General features: G+C 41.5%; 1 protein-coding gene across 12 annotated transcripts in view; it reads left to right on the top strand.

Moving 5' to 3' along the window:
- Positions 1-23770, top strand: part of nav2a (neuron navigator 2a) — a 233087-nt gene that overhangs the window by 161944 nt on the left and 47373 nt on the right. For 8 of the 12 annotated variants that reach the window (XM_076885293.1, XM_076885296.1, XM_012924623.3 and 5 more), the window contains 8 exons: positions 5887-5959; positions 6955-7198; positions 7387-7443; positions 10115-10248; positions 17778-19002; positions 20984-21093; positions 21189-21297; positions 21979-22401. In XM_076885293.1, coding sequence (XP_076741408.1) covers positions 5887-5959; positions 6955-7198; positions 7387-7443; positions 10115-10248; positions 17778-19002; positions 20984-21093; positions 21189-21297; positions 21979-22401 — 2375 coding nt within the window. Of the gene's footprint in view, positions 1-2695; positions 2753-5886; positions 5960-6954; positions 7199-7386; positions 7444-10114; positions 10249-13209; positions 13227-17125; positions 17190-17777; positions 19003-20983; positions 21094-21188; positions 21298-21978; positions 22402-23770 lie in introns of those variants that run through there. The other 4 variants (XM_076885304.1, XM_012924621.3, XM_012924625.3 and 1 more) reach the window with 4 other exon arrangements.

The following is a 23770-nucleotide window of genomic DNA, read 5'->3' as shown; positions in this document are numbered from 1 at the left end:
CCCCACCCTCTGGTTGAAAGTAGTTTCAATTAAAAAGTAAACTGTTAGCAATTTTCAAAAGCCAGAATCACCGTATGAGATTCAAGATTCATGCGGCATGTTTCAAAACACAGATAAACCCATGGCATCCACATGATGTATCCAAGATGTGAACACAGAGGGAGTGAAGGTGTGATTGTGCTGTGAAAGGCTTTCTGTCTTGATTTTATCTTTTAGGGAGCTGTTCATTTCCCCCCGTCCCTCTGTTCTTCTTACTCTGTGTGCTGGACTGATTGGTTCTCACCAATCAGCCATAAAATAAAGAGGGTGAATTGAGGAAGTAGACTGGCAGACAGCCACACAGGTGGTTAAAACCAGCAGGACCAGGTGTTTAATGGACTTGATGAAGCATAGAATGAATGTTTATGTGCTCAACTGTCTGCACAATTGAGCTTTTCTTTATAATTCACTGCGTGTTTCACCTTCAGGTGTGGTTTAAGATTGGATTGTAGCAGGTGAGAAAGCACCTTACCCTGCAGTGTCTTTATTATGTTTTATTCAATCTAAAAATGTACACAGAATTGTGCTGGTGTGTCCATGGATGCTTATTTTTGATGTTTTAGCTGGTGGAGCTTTACACAGGTACACAGGGCAAGAACCAGAAGGTGTTGGATTAATGCTTAAACAGGCTGGTTAATGTTTGATCATAAGGCGTTACACTTTCTGTGTGCGTTTGAGAGAGAAATCCCCGAGTGTGTCAGCTGGTCAGAGCTCAGGTGATCACATGGTGGATTGGAGAGAATGAGCAATCAGAGTTGCTGTTGCTAAGATACCAAATATACCAGAAGCCAAATAATATTTTTCAGCCGGCACAGGCTTATTCACCCTGGAGATGTTGTGTCTTCCACATGACTTCTGCTGACCCATGGGCTGCAAAAGAAAGAGCACCTATAGCGGTGGGATAAAATAAGAGCGACGTTACCCTGAATAATGCAGTTCAGTTCAACTGTTCTCAATCAAAAGCTGCCTCCATATAATATTAACACTTTTTTCTGGTGCTGTGATAGAGAGGTAATCTTGTAATGTTCCACAAGGTATTTGTATTATATTGTCCAACCTTTGTATATACACTGTGTTCATTTGTGGCTTAACAATTAGTCTATTCATGGGAGATATGACACAGCAGTTTTTAATGGCTTTTTTTCCCAGGAACATTTAAACTTTGAAAAATGTGGCCTTTTAAGATGAAAGCCTGGGGGAATTTCACTTTGTGTGGGTGCAAGCCGATGTTAGCCTGAATCAAAACCGTTTCAAAGGAACAATTAAAACATAACAGTCAACTTACAATAGCACAGATATCCTGATATGACTGCCTCAACTCTCAAACACAACAGTGAGTATGTAAAAATGAATTTTCAGATGGAAGAGGGCTCAGTGTGCTCCCTGTTACACCGACGTGTGTGAAGTTGCATCATGGTGTGTCTATTCATGCTGCTGCTGCGCCAGAACATTTCTGTTAAAAACTTGAGCGTACGTGGTTTTCTGTCAGAATAGAAAGAATTACTCAGGTACGTGTCAAAGTTCTGCAAGTGGGTGGCTAGATGCAATCCATGAAACATCCCGAGTGGGTGAAAGTGTGTGTGTGTGTGCGCGAGGGCACACACTGATGGATTTAACAACGCACAGTTACACACACATGCTGACGCAACGTGTTGGCTCACAGTCTTAACCAGCCAGACTCTACAAGAACCAACAGTCAAAAGGTCAAATGACACGGAGCTGTCCGGAAACGAAGCTCGTGTCGTCACATCATAGGAAAAAGGTCCAATGCATCAAGCCAATAAGGTGTTTCTCTAAAATATAACATTTCAGCCAAAAAAAAGGTTCCTGCCTCATTGAAGCAGAAAAATGTAATTTGTTAACTGCTGTTTTGCAAAAAAATATGTGATTTCATTTTGTTACATTTTTTTTTCTTTTAGTGGGAAACTGTAATGTACCCAAACAGACCAGCTTCTGAATTAACTTCGACCGTTCATAGTTAGGGGTAAAGTAGGATATTTTATTGCATCGGGATTTTGATGCTCATAATTTCAGTTTTACTTCCAAATGAAGTGATGAAGTGTTTCAGACGAAACCACAGCTTTAACAGCTTACGGTCTCACAGTTTGCTGTAGTGATGTTGTGCTTTGTTCCCAGATCCCTGCGAATAGAAAAGCATACAGGTAAATGCAGAAGCAAGACTCAAATTGTGGTAAACTATAATCCTCATCAGAAGGCAGGTGTCAGTCTTAGAGTTCTCACATTTATTGTAGTACATCAATCTGGTTAAATCTTATAGCCTAGTTTTGGTCACTCTGATCTGCTGGTGCTCTGCTTTTATTCTGACTGGAAGACTGACATGTAAACAGTAAATGTAAGAGCCGTTTTGCTGCTTGTCGGTGAAATCCTGCTTCACACTCATAATACTCTTGCTCAAGCATACTCCTTCCCCCCCCCCCCCCCTCTCTTGCTCTCTCACTCTCTCACTTGCTCTCTCTCTCTGTCACTCTCACACACTCTCACACACACACACACACAAACACACACACACACACACACACACACAATAGCAGCCCTGTGATGGGAGGAAATGTTTGTTCAGAGCACTGTTGGCCGGCTAGCCCTGCACTAACGCTGCCAGGAGCCGAGCAGAGCAGAGAGGTGACAGTGGCTCGGATCGAGGTGTGAAGCTGGGCAGAGGCAAACTGCAGGAACATGTCACACTTTCAGGCAGGTATGGGGCTTCCCTGCAGATTTGTTGTCTTATGCTGACAGTGAACGCTTTCTTGTTTAGAGGTGGGGGTTTTTCTGGTTGTCAGTAGATTCTCTTCTGTACCATATTAAATTTTGAGGCTATAGCTTACTGCCCTTTGGCAGCGTGGGCGCTTCGTATACACTTTTCCTTTCACTTCAGTGTGTCTGCAATCATTTATCAGCCGGTTATCTTGGTACAAAGTTTGCACAGAGCAGATTCATGAGAGCAGTGACCCAAAAAATAAAGTGGTGACAGACACAGACATTGCATTCCTCTTTCTTGTTGTTGGCAACGTTTTGCTAATCCAGTCAACAGTACTAACGTGATCATCCATATCAGTCATCCTTTAACCAATGCTGTTTCAGACATTTTCTTTTAAGCTGGATGATCATGTAGTATTTAGATTCCCGGCCAGCCTTAAACTAAGTTTAACTTCTATGACATTGGAACACTCTGCCTTACAAGTGTTACAACCTTTGATCCGATTCTAACTCATTAAATATCCTGAATGGACTAATCAGTGATATACAGTAATTAGAAAATATATTTAGTGGTCTGAGTAGGATTTCAGGCTACAGCTGATGTTCCGCCGGCTTTACTAAACTGTTTTTCCTACACGTTTTAAATAGCAGTAGAGGTTTCAGCATATTTACCCTGACCATGACACTTATGACGGGGTGTCTCACTGAAGTATACATTCTGAGGGTTACTGCTATTTAAGCTTCAACTATAAAAGGCTGCTTACAAGTTTAGGCCCAAGGTATTAAAGAAGGTTTTCAACAGGTTTATTTTTAAGGACCCGGCAGTATTCAGAGAGGACCATAACCTGCATTCCTACTGTTCCTTAGTTTACTGCTGTCCTACGTTGAAGGACAGCATGTGCCAGCCCTGCTAACAGCTGTTTCCCAGGTCAGAGGTCATGGAAATGACAGCAGGGGCAGTGGTGCATTTTCAGTTCAGCCGATGACCTGAAGTCAGATGAACTCTTCACACACTGGCATGGCTCAGATATTTTTGGAGCTTGTTTCAAACACTGAAAGCAATGAAGAAATTGTTATCAAGCCAGTATTATTGAAATAATACATCCAATATTCTGTTAGAGGTTGTAACATTATTGTGAAATTCATAGTATCATAGTAGCAAGTCTATCTGCTAATAACTAATAATGTGGCTCTAAGAGCAGTATGACTGTGGGGTTGACTGATAAAGGAGTGCTAGTAAGTCCTTCAGCAAGGAGTACTTCCTGCTCAAGTTTTTTGCTGCTGACTGACAATTACAGTAGCCTGGACATTCCACCTTGATGATGTTGCCCTTGTTCACATGCAAATTGAGTGTAATGCTGAAACTTTAATGACGTAAATGCTGTCCTCTACACCATCTTTGCTATCTGAGCTACACTATTGCACTGCGTAAAACACAAGAGAAGGAAGGAAAAGAAGTGAAGTACACCACAAAAGGGAATCCAAGTATTCAAACAAGTTACTTTGTAACATGTACCCCCAACTGCTGGTGGATGTAACTAAATGTGACATAGTACAGGATGGCAGCAAACTTAGTAGTAATTCTGTGGCTTCTGTGGTTTAGTAGTGCACTCATGGATTTACCTACAACATTTGCTGTCAGACATTTTTATATTTTTACAAAGGCAGATGTAAATGAGTTCGTCACCTCATAGCCGGAGACTTCCTAGCAGGAGAAGCACAGTGGGAGCTGTAGGTCAGGTTATATTTAGTTGGTGCATATTAAGTGTAATCATGTCATTAATCATTACTGTACAGGACCCTTCTGTTTGCAGCCCACACCCAGGCTCATTTACAAAGAACACAGTTCATATGTATTTAGGTTTGAAACCACTTGCGGTATCATTGCTGTGTATCTGTGCTCCCACCCTCTGCTGTAAAGTTCTATTGAAGCTTTCAGAATGATTTTTTGTCAATATATTGTTGCAGTGTTGCAGATTAGGCTCAGTGCATTAGAAATCTACTCTGTGAATAAATAGCATTCTGAAAAGATTCGGCCCCTCCCTAACCTTTGTGTACAGTTTAAAATTTCCACTTCTCAAACAGTTTTTATTGTTGATTAGTTGCTCTGCAGAGACTTCTACACAGCTAGTAACTCTGTGTGTAATATGAGAGATCAATGACTGTATAATACTGATATATCTTTTGTTGTACCCTGTTTGTTTGCTCCCCACCAACAACAACAGTTGGTACACTTTGATCGCACAGTCATTCATCAGATCTACCCTGCTTAATGACTTGTTTTATGCGGTTTACCTTACGATAAGGTGCGCCAGCCAGCAGATTCTGTGTATAATGAGTCACATGGTCTCTAAACAAAGCCTGTCTGCCTATCAAATCCTCTCACAGTCCAGTGACAGCTCAGCAGTCTGCTCATGTTGCCATGGCTGCTGTCATAGCAACTGAGTGACTATAGATGTTTGCTTCCTCATAGATCAAGTGATGTAAGTGTGGCTGGTTTGAATTCTGCTTTGGCTATGTCACTATGTGGTCCAATTTACTTCTCTAGTATAGCACAGCAATCTCTGTACATACAGACGCTCTCTTCTACTCTTCAGGACCAGTTCATACTTTTATATGTGCCAGAAACTTGTTGTTTTAGTGCCATTTGTTTGTTATAAATGCTGATATCCCAAATGTCACAAAACACCTTTAAATGCAGTGCCGTGTAAACACTTAACACTCAGGTCTCGTCACATAAAACTTGCCAAAAAATTGTCATGATGACTTTTTTGCACGAATCCGAAGTTGGATACAACACATTATTGAATGATCAAAAAAAGCTTATTTTCCATCTTAACTGTTTTTGGAGTCATCCTACCTGTCAGATCAGTGATTATTAAATGATAAACGATCTGCAGTCCCAACAGTTCTATCATTGTCATTGATATTCAGCACCTCTATTTAATCTTATTTGCTTAAGATTTTGTGATGCCAACCTTTGCCTTATGTTGACTCCCCCAGATTTGTTATTGTTGTGAGAGCCATGCAAAAAGCTAATCAGTGTGGGTGCTCATATTTCACCATGATTCAAATTTCAATGTAAATGTACAGTATGAAGAATCATGCAGCTGTGACTCTCTCTCTCTGTAGATTGAGAACATAGATGCCTGCCTCAGTTTCCTGGCAGCTAAAGGAGTCAACATCCAGGGTCTGTCTGCAGAAGGTAAGCTGGAACCACAGATTTATTCTTTCACATGGAACATGAGAGTTCATCCTGAATCAAGCTCAGGCTTAGTTACTAAATAGAACTGATGCCGCGAGAAAGATAAAACCTTGGAATTGGTACACTCATTTTTTTTTAAAAAATTTTTATTAGCAAGCTCTCTCCAGGAAACTCTGTATTAATGCAAATGAAAACATTCAGGGCTGATTTCACAACACATATAACTAATGTACCAGAAAGCTTACAATGGTACATAATGATGTTTAAATGTAGCTGTTGTCAAAAAAGAAAGAAAGAAAGAAATTCACACAGGGAACTGAGAGACAATATTATTACTGGCGCTAATGCAAAGCTGAATCAAACAGCAGCATCCTATTACAGCAAGAAACACATGGGGTCCATTCACTGTTCTGTTAGGAGAACTTTGAGGTGTATCATCTTGCAGTTCAAGAACAATCCAGAAGGAGAGCTAAAGGCAGCAGAATTAGATAGAGGAATTAGACAGAGTGTGACATATTTGAAATGCCAGTTTCAGATGGGGCTGACCATCTAAATAAGGCCCAGGGCCCAGAATCGGGCTGGCGAAGACACGCCAATGTTTCTCACTGGACAACTTTGGAAAGGAGGGGATAAATTTGGACTTTTAAATGGATTAATGCATTGTACAGCTTTATACAGCTACTGATTCATGCTACACTAAAGTAATGAAATACTAGATAAACAATTAAATTACAAAAATGTTGCTGTTTTTCACTATCTACAATAGAATAGAATATATGGTTTGATAAGCAAGAGAGATGATCTCCATATAAGAAAACAATCAAAATGCCATGAAATCATTAAAAAAACCCTAGTAGCTTATTTTCCAAGCACTAGTATGGTAAATGTGAAAAATTGTTGCAAACTTCATCCTCTATTTTGTTTTCATCTCCCCACTTTTTTTTCTACTTTTCTCCTTTTAAATCATTCACCCCATCCTTGTTTCTGACCTTCAGAGATTCGGAATGGCAATCTGAAAGCCATCCTTGGCCTCTTCTTCAGCTTGTCCCGCTACAAACAGCAGCAGCAGCAGGCCCAGCGGCAAAACTCCCAGCCCACCCTCCCACTTGCTGCCCAGTCCCAGAGCACACACCCTCCACTGAGTCAGCAGATCAGCGCCCCGGCCCAGCTCAGCCACTCTCTGCATGGGACTCCTGCCATCACATCCCAGAAAGCAGCGCAGGCCGAGATGCAGTCCAGGTGAGGCTAACTGGAGTGAACAAATGTGTCCCTGTGGTGTTTACTTTCTTCACGTGCCTGCTGTTGTAATCCATCATTTTGACATTTCTATCTTCCTGTTCGCACTTTTTGTCATTTATAACTCTAAACCTGACCTCTCACTGTCTCTGTCCTCTTCCATATCTTTCCTCTCTTTTCTTCTCCTCTAGGGATGGGTGTCAAAGTAAACTACTCAAGTTTACCCTTGGTCAGAAAAAGACCTCTAGGTCAGCTCTTGTGCCTTTCTAATTTCTTTCTCCTTCCCTTCTTTCCTCCACCACACCTCCTATTCCGTTCCATTCCTGGAAATAGGTTGATATTGCCCCTAATCAAGGATAGCATTTCTTTCGCGCTGTAATGAGTTTAATGTTGTTTCTTTGTCTGTGATTAAGGGCAATCTCTACTACAAGCACGATCTATTATGCATGAGTGGTAGTGTTGGAGCAGATAGGAACAAAAGCTCCAGGCTCCATTTTCAGAAGGCCCTGTCTCTCTGGCAGCGTGCCTCATTTGGCAGGCCTGCTTAATGGGCTGTAGAAGACCTTTAGATAACCCTTAAGTAAATGTGTGCGTGCTTGTGTGTGTGCTCCTGCAATCCCCCATATAATATGACATTAATAATTAACACAGAGGAATCTGTGGCAGGTCTGTAATGAGACATGTTATATTTATCTTTGGTCTTACTTTTTTTTTCTTTTTCAGTTACATTAGCCTCCTTATAGCATGCAGCATCATATGATGTGATAACGCACCTTGAAATTTAATGTACCATTTAGTTTTGCATGCTGCCCCATCCCAGAATATGTTTACATTGCACCTGCCCGGATACAGCACCTGACCAAACTAAAGAAATGCCCCCCTCTTCTGGTCAGCATGTGCAACTACATCATTTATCAAAACACTTTTTAAACTTTTTTTTTTTTTAAATTGATTGATCTTAATTAAGATTTAAATGACTCTCTGGCAGCATCTGATAGCGAATTTTAAAAGATTTTAACGATGTGAATTGTTTATATTAATGCTAGCTGCTAATATTGCGGTGAAAGGTCTATTTTTCTTTGTTTTGGAATAAAAATTATTGTTAACTCAGTGTTAAGATACTGAGTTAACAGCAAAACATGGTGCTTTTGAACATAATGAGTGTGAAAGAATCTAAGTGAAGAGAAGAATTGCTGTACAATTTAGTGTAAGCAGACTGTTTTTTTAAGGGTTTTCTTTTGGTAAGTTGGTTGTATCCAAGTAATGATGTGCTGTTAGCACTAGTACTTCATTTTGAGAAATATTTAAGTACTTTTCTTTGTCTGCATTGCACTTTTAAGAGTGTAGAAAGAGAAAGATTTGCGGAGTAGATTTATTCTGGAATTTCTTTTCACACTATAGCCCATATTAAAATTAAAATTTAAGAAAAAAGTGTTGCTCGTTTTTTGTTTTTTTTAATGTAACCACTAGATTGAATTACTTCCTGACAGACTCAGTCCAGTGGGGGAAGGTAGTAGACTTGCTGGCCCTGCTATAATTGAAATGATTTTAGACTACTCTAGCCTAAATAATGTGGTTAAAGCTATTACCTTGCAACAGCTGGATAAATAGTGGTCACTCAAAGTGAATGGCAAGACGGAAATGAGAGTTTCTATAATGCACACGAGAGCTGAGTGAGACTGCTGTAATCTGCTTATCAAGTATCCGCCTCAGTCCCAAGATGGTGATGATGTCGCCAATGGTCAATTAGCATTTCATTAGCAGCTGTGTGCCACAGCCTGTTAGATTCCAACTCGCCTTATAGATTGGCTTGCAAAATGAAATCAAGGTGTCATAACTTCCACCAAAGCTTGTCTACAGTCTAATCCATGTGGGGAAAATAAGGAGGAGCACGTGTAATCTGAGCTCATAGTTCTCCCAGGACCTGCTCTCAGTCTGACTGTCCACTCTGCTGCAAGCTTATCTGTCTCCATTAGCCTGGTGTAGGTGTACCCTGGGGGTGGGTCGCCGCAACGCTGCAAGAAAAGCAAACAAAAGCTAAGTTTAAAACTAAAGCTGCAATTTTAAATAGAAAACTACACATGTCAGGAACAAGTGAACCTTGAACCTTGAACAAGTTTGGAAAAATGCCTTGTTAGAAAGGAGCCTAAAATAGTGTGAAGCATTTAGAAAGACATGAAGAGGAGGGCAGTCCTATTGTGGTTAGTGTAGCAATGAGGTTGAGGTATATTTGACCTTCTGGAAAGCAAACAGAGACCACTTCCCCCAGGAAATCAATACAGTAGGTCAACAAGTTCATATTACAAATTAACTGTGGATGTTGAGGTCCTCTACAGCCTATTGAGGGTGGTACATCAGCTTCAGTGCACATCATCACAGAGGCACGGTATAGAAAACAAAGCACGCTAGTGCAGATTTCTTTTTAAAGCTCATCCTTTGTGGCAAATTGCACTCCCCTAAACAGTGAAGCATGTTTGTGTAGCACTTTCCTTTTTTAAACTATTAACTATATTTAATTTAGTTTTGAAACTATATTAATTTTATCACTAGTTTCAAAACAAACAGAAGATGTATGCTACTAGGATATTTTGGTATTTGCAGAATGTGGTTTTCTCTTTCAGAAATGTGATTTGTTCTACAACTGCCACTTACCCTTCTAATGTGTTTGGTTAAATCACATAAAATGCTTGGTCTAATAAATCTAATTATGTTATACCCTCCCATCTTAGTTTACAGTCTGTTGTGCTTGTGTTATAGGCTTGCAGTGACCTAATGTGTCTCTGTAATGTGTGGGGGAAAATAAAACTGCTTTAGATTCATAAACTCGTGTTTGTCATAAAGCAGCTAACTTTTTTGGCCTGTTTATTCCCTCTTTTTTCTCCCTTGCTTTCTTCCTTTTTTCTTCTATCTATTCATCAGACTTCCTGGCCCCACAACAAGGGTGTCCACTGCTGGCAGTGACATCCCACCGAGAGGGTCGGTCAGTGCTGCTGGGAACAGACGGAGCCAGGGCTTCAGTGACAAAACCAAAGCCAACTCACACCTGAACAAAGGTAAGCCAGAGATACAGATACAAATGGGTGCACACTGACATCTTCAGGTTGAATCTTGGATGTTGGCAAATCCCGTTAGCATGTCATCATGACATGTGTGCAAGTTTAGAGGAAGAGAAAGTAAAATTAGAGGACAGGCAGTAGCCTTGCAGCTGTAAAAAGTCTTAATGCTGTGTTTAGGATGATTTTATGGTGAATCCTTTGGGTGCTTTTTTGTTTTTGTGGGGAAAATGCAAGTTAGCTGTGCTGCTTTGAGGCTAATAGAGGATTAAAAACCATGCCAGTAATGCTTGGCCCTCAGCACGCAGTGCAGCACAGAAACAACTGTGTCTTTTAAAGAGAAGAGCAACAAAGAACTGATGAGCATAAAATCCAGAATCACATAATGACTACATGCTCACCACCTTTGGAATCATTCTGAACATTAATGTTGCATTTTTAAAGGAGGTGGAGGTTGTTCTCAGTTTGCTTGAATCTCAGGCTGACCTGTGCAGTGTCTTTAAGGAAACGTGTCTTTGAAACTCTGTCCCATTACTCTTAATGTGTGGTTTCATGTAATATGAGTTAAATGTCATTGTGACCTCCATTTGCACAGACTGTATTCATCCTCACAAATGGAAAGGTCACTCAAAGTGTGGACCATTTAGAGCACTGCTCTCTACCTTTTTCCAACCTGCACAACTCAAGTGCAACAGCACATTGAACCCTTTAGGACTTGCGAGAGGTGTTCGCCTCAGCACAAGAAGGTCCTGGCTTTGAATGGACCAGTCAGCTGGGTGGTGTGGAGGTTACATGTTCCCTGTGACTGTGTGGGTTCTGTGTGGGTTCTCTGGATTCCTCCCACAGTCGCAGACGCTGTGAATGTAACAGTGTGAATAGTTGTCTGTCTCTTTGTGATGGCCCTGCGATAGACTGGCGACCCAGTCAGGGTGTGCCTCGGCTTTTGTCCTATCACAGTTGGGCTCCGGCACCTAACCCCCCCCCTCAAACAGCTGCAGCACTGAGCTAAAAAGAGTTGCCTGAATGGATGGATCCAAGTATTATTTTAGAGAAATAAAGTTCTGAATGAGAACGTTGGCAAACAAAGTTCAGTTGCTCTTCGTAAATCATTGTGCCTTTTCTTATTTAGGAACATCAGGACCAGCTCATCATCACTTTATGTCAACTTCAATTTTTTCAGTGTGTTTTTGGTTTTTGTTTGTTTGGGTTTTTTTTAACTTTTTTTTTTAACTTTTTTTTTTTTTTTTTTACAAAATCATAACACATGTGAGGTGTATGTTTGCTACACGATAACATCCAAAAATGTGTTTTTCGGGACACATTTAATGTATGAAGGTCTGAAGAACAGTGCAGGTATTCTAGGCAAAACAGTGTCATGTGTCCTCCACTCATGAGGCCTACGCTCTTGCCTAATCCAGATGGAGTGTTTCCACTAGTGGGACGCCATTTGATGGGGACTATCTTCTTTTGTCTGCTTTATGTGAGAAAGAGAAACAGTTTGCATGGAGTGCTACTGTGAAGAATATGGATGGACATGAAGATCTCTGGACACCTGGAATACCTCCTCCCACCTGATTCCTTTAAGATTAAGCGGTTATGTTGAACACTGTAATTCAAACAAGGTGGGAAAGTACAAGCAGTGTGGGAGTTTAGTAGATCCAAGAACAAAGCTGTTCACTGTGATAATTTTCCTTTGGAGTCAGAACTGTATTCACACCATATTCTTCCACGGTGCTCTGACCCAGTTTAACCGCTCTACACTGTTCTGAAGCTTACAAACTCTGGGTGTTTGGCAGTACGTTTGGTTAGACCAGTGTGGAAATAGTTTCTGTCACCACTCAATGGGCCAGAGCTTTATATAGACTTTGTTAGTGTTCACAGTCTAAACTCATTACCCTGCATTAGACAGAGAATTCTGACTGCCCAGAGAAAGACAGGGCAGAAGAGTAAGGGGAGAAAAAAAAGTGTGTGTGTGAGAGAGAGAGAGGGAGCTGGAGAGGGACTGTTGTCTGTTTAAACAGTCACAAATTAACTGGGACCAACGCTGTGAGAAGCACTGTGGGGCATTTATTCTGATGCTCGGCTCCATTCGAGATGAGTGAGTTTATTAGTGTAGACTGCAGGGAGATTTGTCGGTTTGTGTGAGTGTAAAATCACCATGATTTGGAAAAAAAACCCCAACAGAATTTTGGGGAAATTTCCTTAAATTTGTTGATTAAATACACTTCATAACATGAAATCCTATTAGTGCTCAGAGTGAGATTTCCAGTAGACACATTTGTCAATGACTTTATTGGAAGTATTTCCAAATAGTTGGATTTGGTGGAAAGAGTGTCATTTTTTTAGGCATCTTCAAAGGGACTTGAGCACCAACTGCAATTCTGCTAGAAGGCACAATCCAGCTAATGAAAAAGCACGTGAAGATTAGATTTTATAAAAATCATCAGATACAGGGAGGTCAGGATGATCGGGGGGAGCTACGTTAGCACACAGCATTGACTTGAAAGTAACTGCAAGATGTGTGAAGTAGCTGTGATAATTTGCATGAAAACAATTGGCTCTTAATGCTCAGCTGGTATCCTGACAGCTGATATATGAAGCTCTGAGTCTGAAGCATAGATGCGTCGGCTGATGCCAGATATAAGCTATTTGCAGCATACTCTGGGTGAAATAAATGTGCACTGAAACCAGAAAAAGCACGAGCTTGCATGCCTTTCTAGGTTTGTGTGTTTGGGGCAGCAGGCCATATGATTGTCAGCAGGTAGCATGAGAAATACTGGTCAACCCCCTTCCAGGTTCCTCTTGGCCTGTTGTTGCTAAGCCCCTCCTCCTGCTGGAGGACCCACCACACTCCTCCTCCCCTCCTACCCACTCTAGATCTGTGGCCATGGTTTAGAACTCTTCCCTGATCTCTCATCCATCTCTTCCTCTCCTCTACTTCTTTCTCTGATGTCCTGGATGTCTGCAGCACCAGTGAGGTTTGTCATCTTTCACTTGTCGATTACATCTAATAGGCTAGAGTTACAGAGGAAGAATTTGAGTTTTGCATTGAATCTTTGATTGTTGCTGCCTAAAATGTATTTCTTTTCAATAGCGCAGAAAGCAAAGGGTTTTCCTACTGTTTAATAAGCCAATTTCTTGCTCCTTTAATGTGAAATTGATGTAGATTACCCTTCTTCTTCTTACCAATTGGTCATTGAACTAAACGCTGCTAGTAAGTATACTACACATGAAGTTATTTGTGCTTATTGTAAGACGTTGCTCCTCGAGGTTCAGATAGTTACAGAAACACCTGCAGCTTCTTTTCAGAGGCCAGATCTGGTCTGTGTCAAAGGCTCTGATGCCAAAATAGAATAATGTTACTGGATGGCTGTACAATAAGTAAACACAAGTGCCTTAATATAAGGTGACAGTGTCTGGGTGTTCGCCGAGTGACACATAGCAGAGAGACAGAAAGAGTGTGGGACACCTATGGTTGTGTGTTTCTGTATGTGTGTGTTTCTGTTGCCCATGTGTCTCTTGGATTGTGTGTTGTATATGTGGCTGGTGCCTCTGCTGAATGAATAGCCTGCTGATGAGCTGTAGCATCACTGTTTGAGTGTATTCATGTGGAGAAACTTTAAAAAGTTTCAGTCACCACACAAAAGCCAGCTGTCGCTCTCACTTTTTTGAGCACAATGACTGAGGAGCAAGAGAGAGCAGGCTTCTCAAATGTGAACACGATGAGCAGCCAAACACCTTCAGCCTCAAACTGTGCCAGATTTTTACATATTAAATGTCTCTGAAGGTGTCAGTGCATTGAATAAATCTAACCAGTCAGGGAGAACTGACACCGCAGGTTTGGTTCAGCACAAAGATGGTTTTACTCTGGCTACATGTGAGGGTAACTTGTGCATAAGTGTGACATTTTCAGGTCAGCAATATGGTTGTTGACCGATTGAGAGCTTAATGTCTTGTTATCAGGGCAACCGCAAGGAGCAAGGAGGGTTTGTGATGTCTAAACATTGTTAGCTGATGTACACTTTTATAAATTTTGTGCATGAAATCTATCTTACATCCATGCAGACTGTGCATTGTCATAGGCTCAGTGATTTCACTGTTTATAGATGCTTAGCAGAACACAGCTAGATCAGGTGGCTCAAGTGCTTGCTCCTAGGGGCCTGCCTGGGGCTCATCTGATTGTTGGGGCTTCTCTGGATTATTGTAGGGTCTTTACTAGGTCAGGGCAATATGGCCAAAAATATTTATCACGATATATATTTGAAAATTTCCGATAACAATGTAACTGACAATATAATTGACGCGAGACAAAACACTTTACAACTCCACAACTTTAATAGTGCAAAAAACCCCATCAATGTATTTTCACTTAAACAAGCAGCTGTTTTTTATGTGCATTAAAGTTATATAAAATTTTTACAGTGCAAATGCAAATTATACATACACAATGTAGCACAGTACGTATCACGCCGTGAGACTCCTGACTACGGTAGCCGTAATGCTCCGACAATCCATCAAGCGGTGTGGCTTTCGTACTTTAGCAAAGTCGTACTAAAAGATTTTTTGACAGATTTTTGAGTGCCGTGTACCACATAAAATCAGTTCGGTAATAATGGTAATAAAAACGGCCTGCTTGCTTGCTCTACCAAAAAATGTGCTTTGGTGTGTATCTGATGGACGAAAGCCAAACCAGTTCCACACCACTGAAGTTGCACCATTTTGACAAACCAATTCTAGTTAATCTGTTTCATACAACGATCCGCTTTCGCCCTTCTCATTCTCCGTCGCCGCCATGCTTTTTCCGCCAAGTGTGTATGAAAACAAAGGTACTGCGCATGCATTTTAAATCATGCTTTTTATTTGTTTTTGTTTTTTAATGTCTCTGTAAAGCACTTTGAATCACCTTGCTGTGGAATTTTGCTATATAAATAAACTTGCCTTGCCTTACAATATAACGCACCTTGAGGCAGGTAAATTGAATTCTAATATATACACACACAGACATGAGTGTGGCACTCCATGAAATAAAAACTGAATTTGAAAATTACCATTTCAGCTCATTCCCGAAATTATTTGATGTAATCAAGATGCTGACACAGAAACAGACTTGTAGAGACCGAGGCAGATTTTTTTGGCAGACAGGAAGTAGGAGGGTGGTCTGTGATCCTTGTCCCTTTGGGCTGTGCTCTTCTGTCATTTTCTGCTTTTTATTTTAACCACCAATGCTTGCAGTAATTAAGCAGTTAAGCCATGAGTACTCAAATTCTTTCAACATGTTTCCTCAAGTAGTCAGCTCAGCCAGAACAGTAAAGGAACGGCAATGAGAAGATTTAATTCCTGGACTTGGCCGGAGGCTACACAGGGGTCATAGGGTCAGTGGCCCACGTTAAAACAATTATGTGATTATTTTTGAGGTGAAACTGCTTCCTCAAGTGCAAAAACTCCACTGCTACATGAGAACAACATAATTTGCACGTATGCCTGTTAATTTATCATGATTGGTTCAGATTTGGACCAATTGAAAGTGATGCATACAGAACACAAAAGTCATCAGCGTTCGCTTACACATGAAGCTGACATTTGCAGACATTTCTAGATTAATGGAAAGCTGTGTAGGTGTGACAGAGGATGAGGTCTTTACACCCTCTTGTGGTCACTTCATTAAGTATACAAGTGGCAGTTTTGATTTTTATTCATACTCTTTATTCTTTCACTAGTATTTATTTTGCGTGTGACTGATTTAGGTTTTTAATTTCAACAGCCTTTCCAGGAATTGGGTCCCAAGCTTCTTTTAAGTTGAGATTGTGTTGCAACAGTGTCTAAGTTCATCACGCTAGTGTCACGTCTGACCCAACCCGTTGAAGATTCACCCTTGACAACCTAACTGGAGCGTGTAAGCCCCGGTCACTGGGTCCAATCTTGTCAGTGATCAGCTGACCCGTTGTCCAGAGCCTTTCCTTTCTTTTTTTTTCTTTTTTTTTTTTTCCCAACAAAAATCCGAGCTGACCCCATTCTTGGACAGTACCGACCCTCCTGCTGGCCGATATCAAAGCCCCACTCATCTCAAACCTGCAGTGTCAATCCCCTTCATTCTCTTTGCAGTCCCTGTAATCATAGCAGGTCCCCCTCTCATTCAGCCGCTACCAATTGGAAGCCAGCTATTAGCAACCTGACCCACTTTGCTGATTGCTAACTACTAGCACATCTAATTGGGCCCTAATCACTTCCTAATAGCTGCATTGTTTCAGGCTGCTCTCACTAAATGCTAAATAGGGGTAGAAAGAAGAAGCAGTGAGTGGCCGCCTATTTGCATTTAGGGCATGAAAGGTGCTATAAAATGAAATCATCACACAGGACTAGTGTTTAATAAATTCTGACATAATGAGACCATAAGAATAACTTATGTAGTAAGTGAGTTAACATACCTGTGTGAATTGATCAGAATACCAAGTTATCTGTATTGATTTTCATGTGTAATTCTTCCTCTGAATAGAAAAAAAATGTACTGGCATGCATTTGGAGTTTGAAATGTGTTTTCTCTTGTCTCGTCTAATGAAAAACACTTGTAATAAAAAGTAAACTCAGGAGGTTTTAGGGGTTTGTAGATGAAGAAGGACAACAGAGCAGCTGCACTATCTTTGAATTAATGTGTCACTTTTTGTGTTTGTGTCTAAGAAGTAAGCGGAGTGTGTTACAGCTAAAGTGCGATGATTCATTGCACCCAGTGCTCCCTGCACTGGCCCTCTCTCTCCCTCTCTCGCTGGCCGTTGGTGTTTGAATATTCAAATGTTGCTGGTCTGAGCTCCATGCTGTTAGTAGCCCTGCTGTGCGTACACACTGAGATCTTGAGCAGCACTCAGAATACTTGGGGGTTTTTTTTGTTTATTTTTATATGGGCAGTGACTACCTTTTCAGCTCTTGCGTTGCTTCTCCAGCTCTTGGTAAGTTTGCTTGTTGAGAGTCACGTGCTGCAGATTTTCTCAGACAACTCCTTAATGAATGATGAATCTGTAGCAGGAACATGTTTGTAAAAAAAGTACTTTCTGTTCTGTTCATTTCTAATTCAAACCATATTTTTTCGTCTTGTTTCTCAGTTTAATATACAGGGGAGTGGTGTAACTAGACAGTGTTTTCTTTGTTAAGCAGAGGGACCGTGACCAAAATAAGTCCATATAAGTCCATGCCTTATAAGTGCAGCAGCACTGCTTCTTGACTAGGCCTTCTTGGCGAGACTTAAAAGCACTTGAGTATGGCCCTCATTGTTTTTATAAACAGTTTGTGATGGGCTCCTCTCGTTGTTAGTGCTAAGGGGTTTTTAACAGTTTTGGTGGTTAGTCCAGAGAAAAGTAATGGCATGTTTGGTTATATCAACACAGGCCACCTTCAGGGCTTATAAGGTAACTCTGTGTGGGGTCAAAGAAGCTTCTGTTTTTCCTTGTGTCCTTCAGATTCTTCGTCTGCCTGAATTTAGTATCTAAGCTTTAACTCCCTTCTTTATTGTTTAATAAATTGTCTCTTTTCTGGTACAGATTCCTCAGAGGGCCTGACCTCACAACCTTTGGTGATGACTGAGCTTGCTCCATCATCTGCAGTGTCTGTCAGCTCCTCCACCAGCATCCCTGCCACTACCTCTACCCTGATTCCTCCCTTGTCCTCATCCTCCTCTTCCACAGCTATTCCCCAGCCCAACAGCAAGCCCTGGAGGGGCAAGTCAGCAAGCTCCAAGCACACCTCTTCTAATTCCTCCGCCTCGACGAGCCCCCCCTCATCTGCCATGCAGTCTGTCAAGCAGGAGAAGGACACTTCCTGTAAGACTGCTCTGACAAATGAAGCTCCTCCTAAGGTAGTAACTCAAAAGTCAATGCTGGAGAAGCTTAAACTCTTCAACAGTAAAGGAGGCTCCAAGTCGTCCTCCATCTCTTCCTCCAATGGGGTAGGGCCCCAGACTGATAATGCTGCACCAACCAGGCAGCTTGGAGCGGGGCAGGTGGAGAGAGCTGAGACAGGCTCCAACACCGACCCCTTAGAGGAGAATGATGGCAATGTTCGGCCGGGACTCAACGGAACCAGCAATGGGAATTCTTGTGGAGCGGCTCCCTCTTCGGGAACTACGGTTTCTACCACCGCAAGCAGCCCCAAAATAGCTCTGAGGGGCATTGCCCAGCGAACTTTCAGCAGAGCTTTGACTACCAAGAAAGGCTCAGTCAAAGGACCTGAAAAAGATAAGGAAAAGGGGAAGGAGAAAGGGAAGGAGGTAGCGAAGCGCACCTCCGTCCCTGATAAAACAGAGCTGAGGGGAGATGAGCACAAGGAAGAAGTAGTACCTGTTGCTCTGGATGCTGACACAAATAAAAGAACCTCTAAAATTGCCAGTTTCATTCCCAAGGGAGGTAAATTGGCCAAAAAAGAGAGTTCCACCCCTGCACAAAGCGGAATACCAAAGCCAGGAGGCAAACCCACAGGAGCTGGTGGTAAAGCTTCTTCAGTGAAGGAAGCAGGGGAGAGGCCTCGGAGCATGCGGTTAGGAGGGGGTCTCGCCATGCACCGTGGCCCCCTGGACAGAGACAGGGACAGCAGGCACTCCAGCTCTACCTCCAGCCTGGCCTCCACAGAAGGAAAGACCAGCACCGCCCCTGTGGCAGGTGGTGGCACTACCCAGAGCACAGCCAGCAACACGGTCAGCGTGCAGCTACCTCAGACGCAACAGCACCATAGCCACCCCAACACAGCCACTGTTGCACCTTTCATGTACAGGTAAGATTGCACTTTCTTGGAGTATCTTGTCTAAAGTATGTGGTAGTGAATCTCAGTTTCACCTGCCTATATCACCTACATGCAATAATGAAAGCAAGTAATGATAATTTATAGTCAAACACTATATATAAAAAAATATCTCTCTCTCTCTCTCTCTCTCTCTCTCTCTCTCTCTCTCTCATATATATATATATATATATATATATATATTAAAATAAATAAGTGTGTGTGTATATATATGTTACACTGTTAGAAAAGTAAAAAGAAACAAAATGAAGTTAGGCCTTATAAAACAATAGTATTAAAACACTGCTCATACAGTATGTTGCATATTCATTCTGTTGTATATGTGATCATATATGTGAACTTATTCCACATGTTTGAATGAATATGAATCGGTGTATAACCTGGCTCTATGTTTCCAGGGCTGTGTAAGATTATAAAAAAATGGAGTGTAGCCTGCAAGCTAGTTCAGACAGGCAGCTTGAGTTGCATTGCGTCATACACTCTAACATGCCTCACTTTGATTACATCGTGTACCAGATACGCCTTCACAATTTGGCGATCCATTTAAGCTGCAAACTTTCCAATCTTCCCCCCCGACAGAAAGTGCTGTCCTGTATTACACATGCTGTTTGAACCTCTCCACCACTCTAGCATCCACATGTAGGTTCTCAGAGTGATGTTTACTTAGCCCTGCTCAGTTTTATGTGTAACATATTTGCAGGGGGGCTTGAAACCAAACTCTTAACTGGACAGCGTGTGTGTACTATGTCCTGCCTGCCATCCCTTCACCCCAATTGGTCGTGGCAGATGGAAACCCCTCCCGGAGCCTGGTTCTCCTGGAGGTTTCTTTCTGTTAAAAGGGAGATGTCCTTCTCACTGTTAACAAATGCTAGTTCACAGGCGGTCATCTGATTGTTGGGGGGGTTTTTTGTATTATCGTAGGGCCCTTACTTTATTCAGGCAATTCTCGTTGTGATTTGGTGCTATATAAATAAAATTGGATTGTTGTTTTTTTTCTTTCACCAAATACAAAGTTTTTCAAAGTTTTCTTTGAATATTTGTCCATCTCTAAATTGTTAAACAGTAATCTTTAATATGTTCAGGTTCTCATATTTTGCCTGCCTGTTTGTACACGTGCATCTGGGCAAATATGTGTAGATGTTGTGCGCCCCTGACCTCTGTCCTGGTCGCAGTGTGATAAGGAAGGAGGTCCCTCATGCGCTCAATAAGTCTTTTCTAACAACCACTCATTAACTTCCTGATGTTTCCTGTGCTGCTGCCCTTTCTCCCTGTGTACATTCTGACCCATAGTTAACAACCCCACCGCCAAAAAAATGCCTCCATTATCAGCACTTTGAAACTTCCTCTTTTGCTGTCAGGTACCATTACAAGCAGGATTATACCGCCTCCACCTGTCAGAAAGATTATGTTTGAAAGTAAATTAGAAGGATTAAAAACATACGATCAATGCTGATGACCATTAACTTAAAACAAAGCACACTGGTAGAAATTAGTTCAAGGAAAAGATATGGAAATAAGCTAAAGTTTAACCCTGTATTAGGTTGGTTAGTCAGAAGGTCGAGTTTCCATGCTGCCATTCTCTGTACAACAGTGTGAGTCTGAAGCAGTCAGTGGTTTTCATTGTCTGGTACACAGAGCGAGTAGTCAACAAGGACAAAGTCTGGAATCGGGCAAAGACCGCAGGCTGAATATGAGCGAAGCTTTCGAATGTCATCATTTCAAAACACTACCAGTGGTTCAGCTGTATCGATTTATCCTTCAAAGGCAAACTTTTCTGGTGTGTGGGGATTAGCAGGCATTCATTTTGGACTACAGTCACAAGACTTGAAACACAGCAGATTTAAATCTTAATCGGGTTTATCCCTCTTTCGTGACAATTTGCTCAATATTAGGTTCCCACTAAGTGCACAATAATTCAGAATCGATTTGATCTGTTGCACAATTAATTTTCCAGATCCCAAACAGACAGCGAGGGAACAGTGACTACTGAGACCGATTCAGGAGGCAGAGGTGGAGACATTTCCTTCACCAAGACCAGCCAGACATCCATCGAGGACCTTTCAGGTCGGCGATCAATGGAAATATGTAATCTTTCTGGTTCAGCATAGAGAAAATATGTTCTTAAAATTTTTTTTGTTTTTTTTTATTGTGCTGGTCAGGTGAAGACCCAGAGACCAGGCGGTTGCGTACTGTCAAAAACATAGCTGACCTGCGGCAAAACTTAGAGGAGACCATGTCAAGCCTCCGAGGAACTCAGGTCTCACACAGGTACAGTGATTGGCACTGCGCTCTGGCTCATCCCACATAGTGTTTTTCTTGATATTGAGCAATTCATTTTTCACTGAGCTTGTTAGGAAAACAGTGCTTGGAGGGAAGTTTATATGTGAACAAACACTTACTATCTGAACAGCAACTGAAACAATGCTGTTATGGTTGAGTGGTAAATCATCTAAATCACACTCATTTTTTTGGTGGATTTGAATCAGTCTTGTGGTCAGTAGACTGTGTCTGTCTGTGTTTAACAGGTATTACCTCCTTTTTTTCTTATAGCAGTCTTATCCTTCTTTTTAGGGATCTTTTACTTTGATCGTTGGGCATGTCTTTGATGCTTCTGGCTTAGCTCTAATCACGTTCCCTCCTACAGAGTTGTGACCTGTGCTCTGGTGTTATGTGTCAGTGCTGACCCAACTGTCTACATAGTTTATACTCTGCTCTAAGGTCAATAAATCTGTTGTTCATAAATGAAATTGTGCAATTTGATGCTTTTTTTTTTCTCCAGTGCTTCTCTCTGTTCCATATTTCCAGATCCTAGGAAAAGAATTCTTGACATTTGGTGTAGTGATTGGCCACTTGCTTACTGCTTCAAAAGGCACATTTTTGAATGAAATGTTATCAGAAAACATTAATGTGTGCTCTCAACTTGTCTTGCCTTCATTGTATTCCGCTCAGCACCTTGGAAACCACCTTTGACAGCAGCATTACCACAGATATCAGCGGCGGTGGCGGCACAGGCAGTGGCAGCAGCAATAGCGGAGGCAGTCGAAGCATCCTCAGCCTTACATCTTCCCGCCCCTCACTATCCTCGTGGCGACTGGGCCAGTCTAGCCCTCGTCTTCAGGCGGGTGATGCCCCCTCTATGGGGAATGGTTACGGTGGCCGTGTGGTTGGTGGCCAGGGAGGACGCTACCTTTACCCCGGGAACCTGCGGCGACAGCTGGCTGGCAGGGGAGGAGCCCTGTGCAGCGTGGACCTGGGAGACAGAGCCGGGGAAGACGTCGACCTTGATGGAATCCCAATGGAAGTCACGGGATACATGAGCGATGGAGATGTGCTGAGCAAGAATGCTGTGCGCACTGATGATGTGACCAGTGGGTAAGTGAGTCTTTTTTAATCAGACACATGTGTTATCAATACAGAAACTTTTTGCCAATAAATCCATTACTGGCAAAAAGTAGCATAGTATAGATACTCTTGGTTAACAAGAGTATCTAGGGAACTTTCACTGGTTCTAACATCTTCACCGGGAGGATTTTCAGCATTTCTCTGTTCTGTCATTGTCCATGCATCATCTTTTGTTTCTGTATTGTTGTTGGATTAAACAGGAAAAACGTGAAAACCTGTTGGAGAGATTTTGCAGCATTTACTAATACTGCATTACAGTTCACAAAAAGTTGAGTTACAGTGAATCTGGGTAAGCGCAGTATTTATGTGACAAAAACATATTTGCAATATTTCCCAACCCCAAAAGATTACTGGTAAATATTCTAATAACTCTGATGTGCTCAAACATAAAAAAACATATGAAAATGGATGCCATGCTTATATAATATGACTTTTATGGCTGAGATGTGACAGTTTGGTCTCTCAACAATGAGAAACTTGTCTTTAATGTAGGCTTACCACAGGAGGGCAGTAGTGTTTCTTGACTGTATATGTGCAACCCAGCTGACAGATGGGTCTCTATAGCACAAGTATCATTTATTCTGTACAGTGAAAATCCCACAAGTTTGCAGTCTTTCAGTGTTTCGATGCTGTTGTCCTGATAACCTGGTTATTTTTCTCTTTGAAAGCCAGTGACCATGTTGTAGCAGGCCCCTTGCATACCTTGGCTGGCACACAATTTAAAGTACTGTTGTCATCATTATTATCAGATGAAGCCATAAAAGGCACCAAATCATCTTCAGATGGAATAGAAAGTTGGAAAACAAGAGATCAGGGTATTTGTTCAAATTCTGTGTAATGTTAATATGAATGAGATTTCATAAAAGCAGTGAAGGTGATTTAAAAAACAAAACAAAACAAAAAAAAACATGCCTCTTAAAAGCTGTGTGGAAATTACTTCATCTAGCCTGCATAGATCTGGATCACCATAGTCACCAGCCCCGAGGCACCTTTAGAAAGCCAGAGAGCAAAGTACTGTTGAACTACTTGATATATCTGAATCTGTGACTAAGCAAACCAAGCCAGGCCACAGCCACACCTGGACAGACGAGTGACGTGTACATGTGAGCCGAGACATTATCTTATTCAAAACACTTTATATCGGTAAGAACTATGAATAAGACAAAAATCATATGCCACGTTTATATTTATAATTAATAAATTATACTTTTTTTGGACAAACTGATTCATCAGTTTAGTCTTTAAACAAAGGAAATCAACATCATCCTCACGTTTTAGAAGCTGGTGCTTTTTTATTTAGACTGGTAAATGATCATATATCCATCATTTCAAAAACCTT

Source organism: Maylandia zebra, linkage group LG1, assembly GCF_041146795.1.
Source record: "Maylandia zebra isolate NMK-2024a linkage group LG1, Mzebra_GT3a, whole genome shotgun sequence".
NCBI lineage: Eukaryota > Metazoa > Chordata > Actinopteri > Cichliformes > Cichlidae > Maylandia > Maylandia zebra.
Note: the sequence above shows the minus strand (reverse complement) of the source record. Positions and strands in the feature narration are given on the sequence as shown.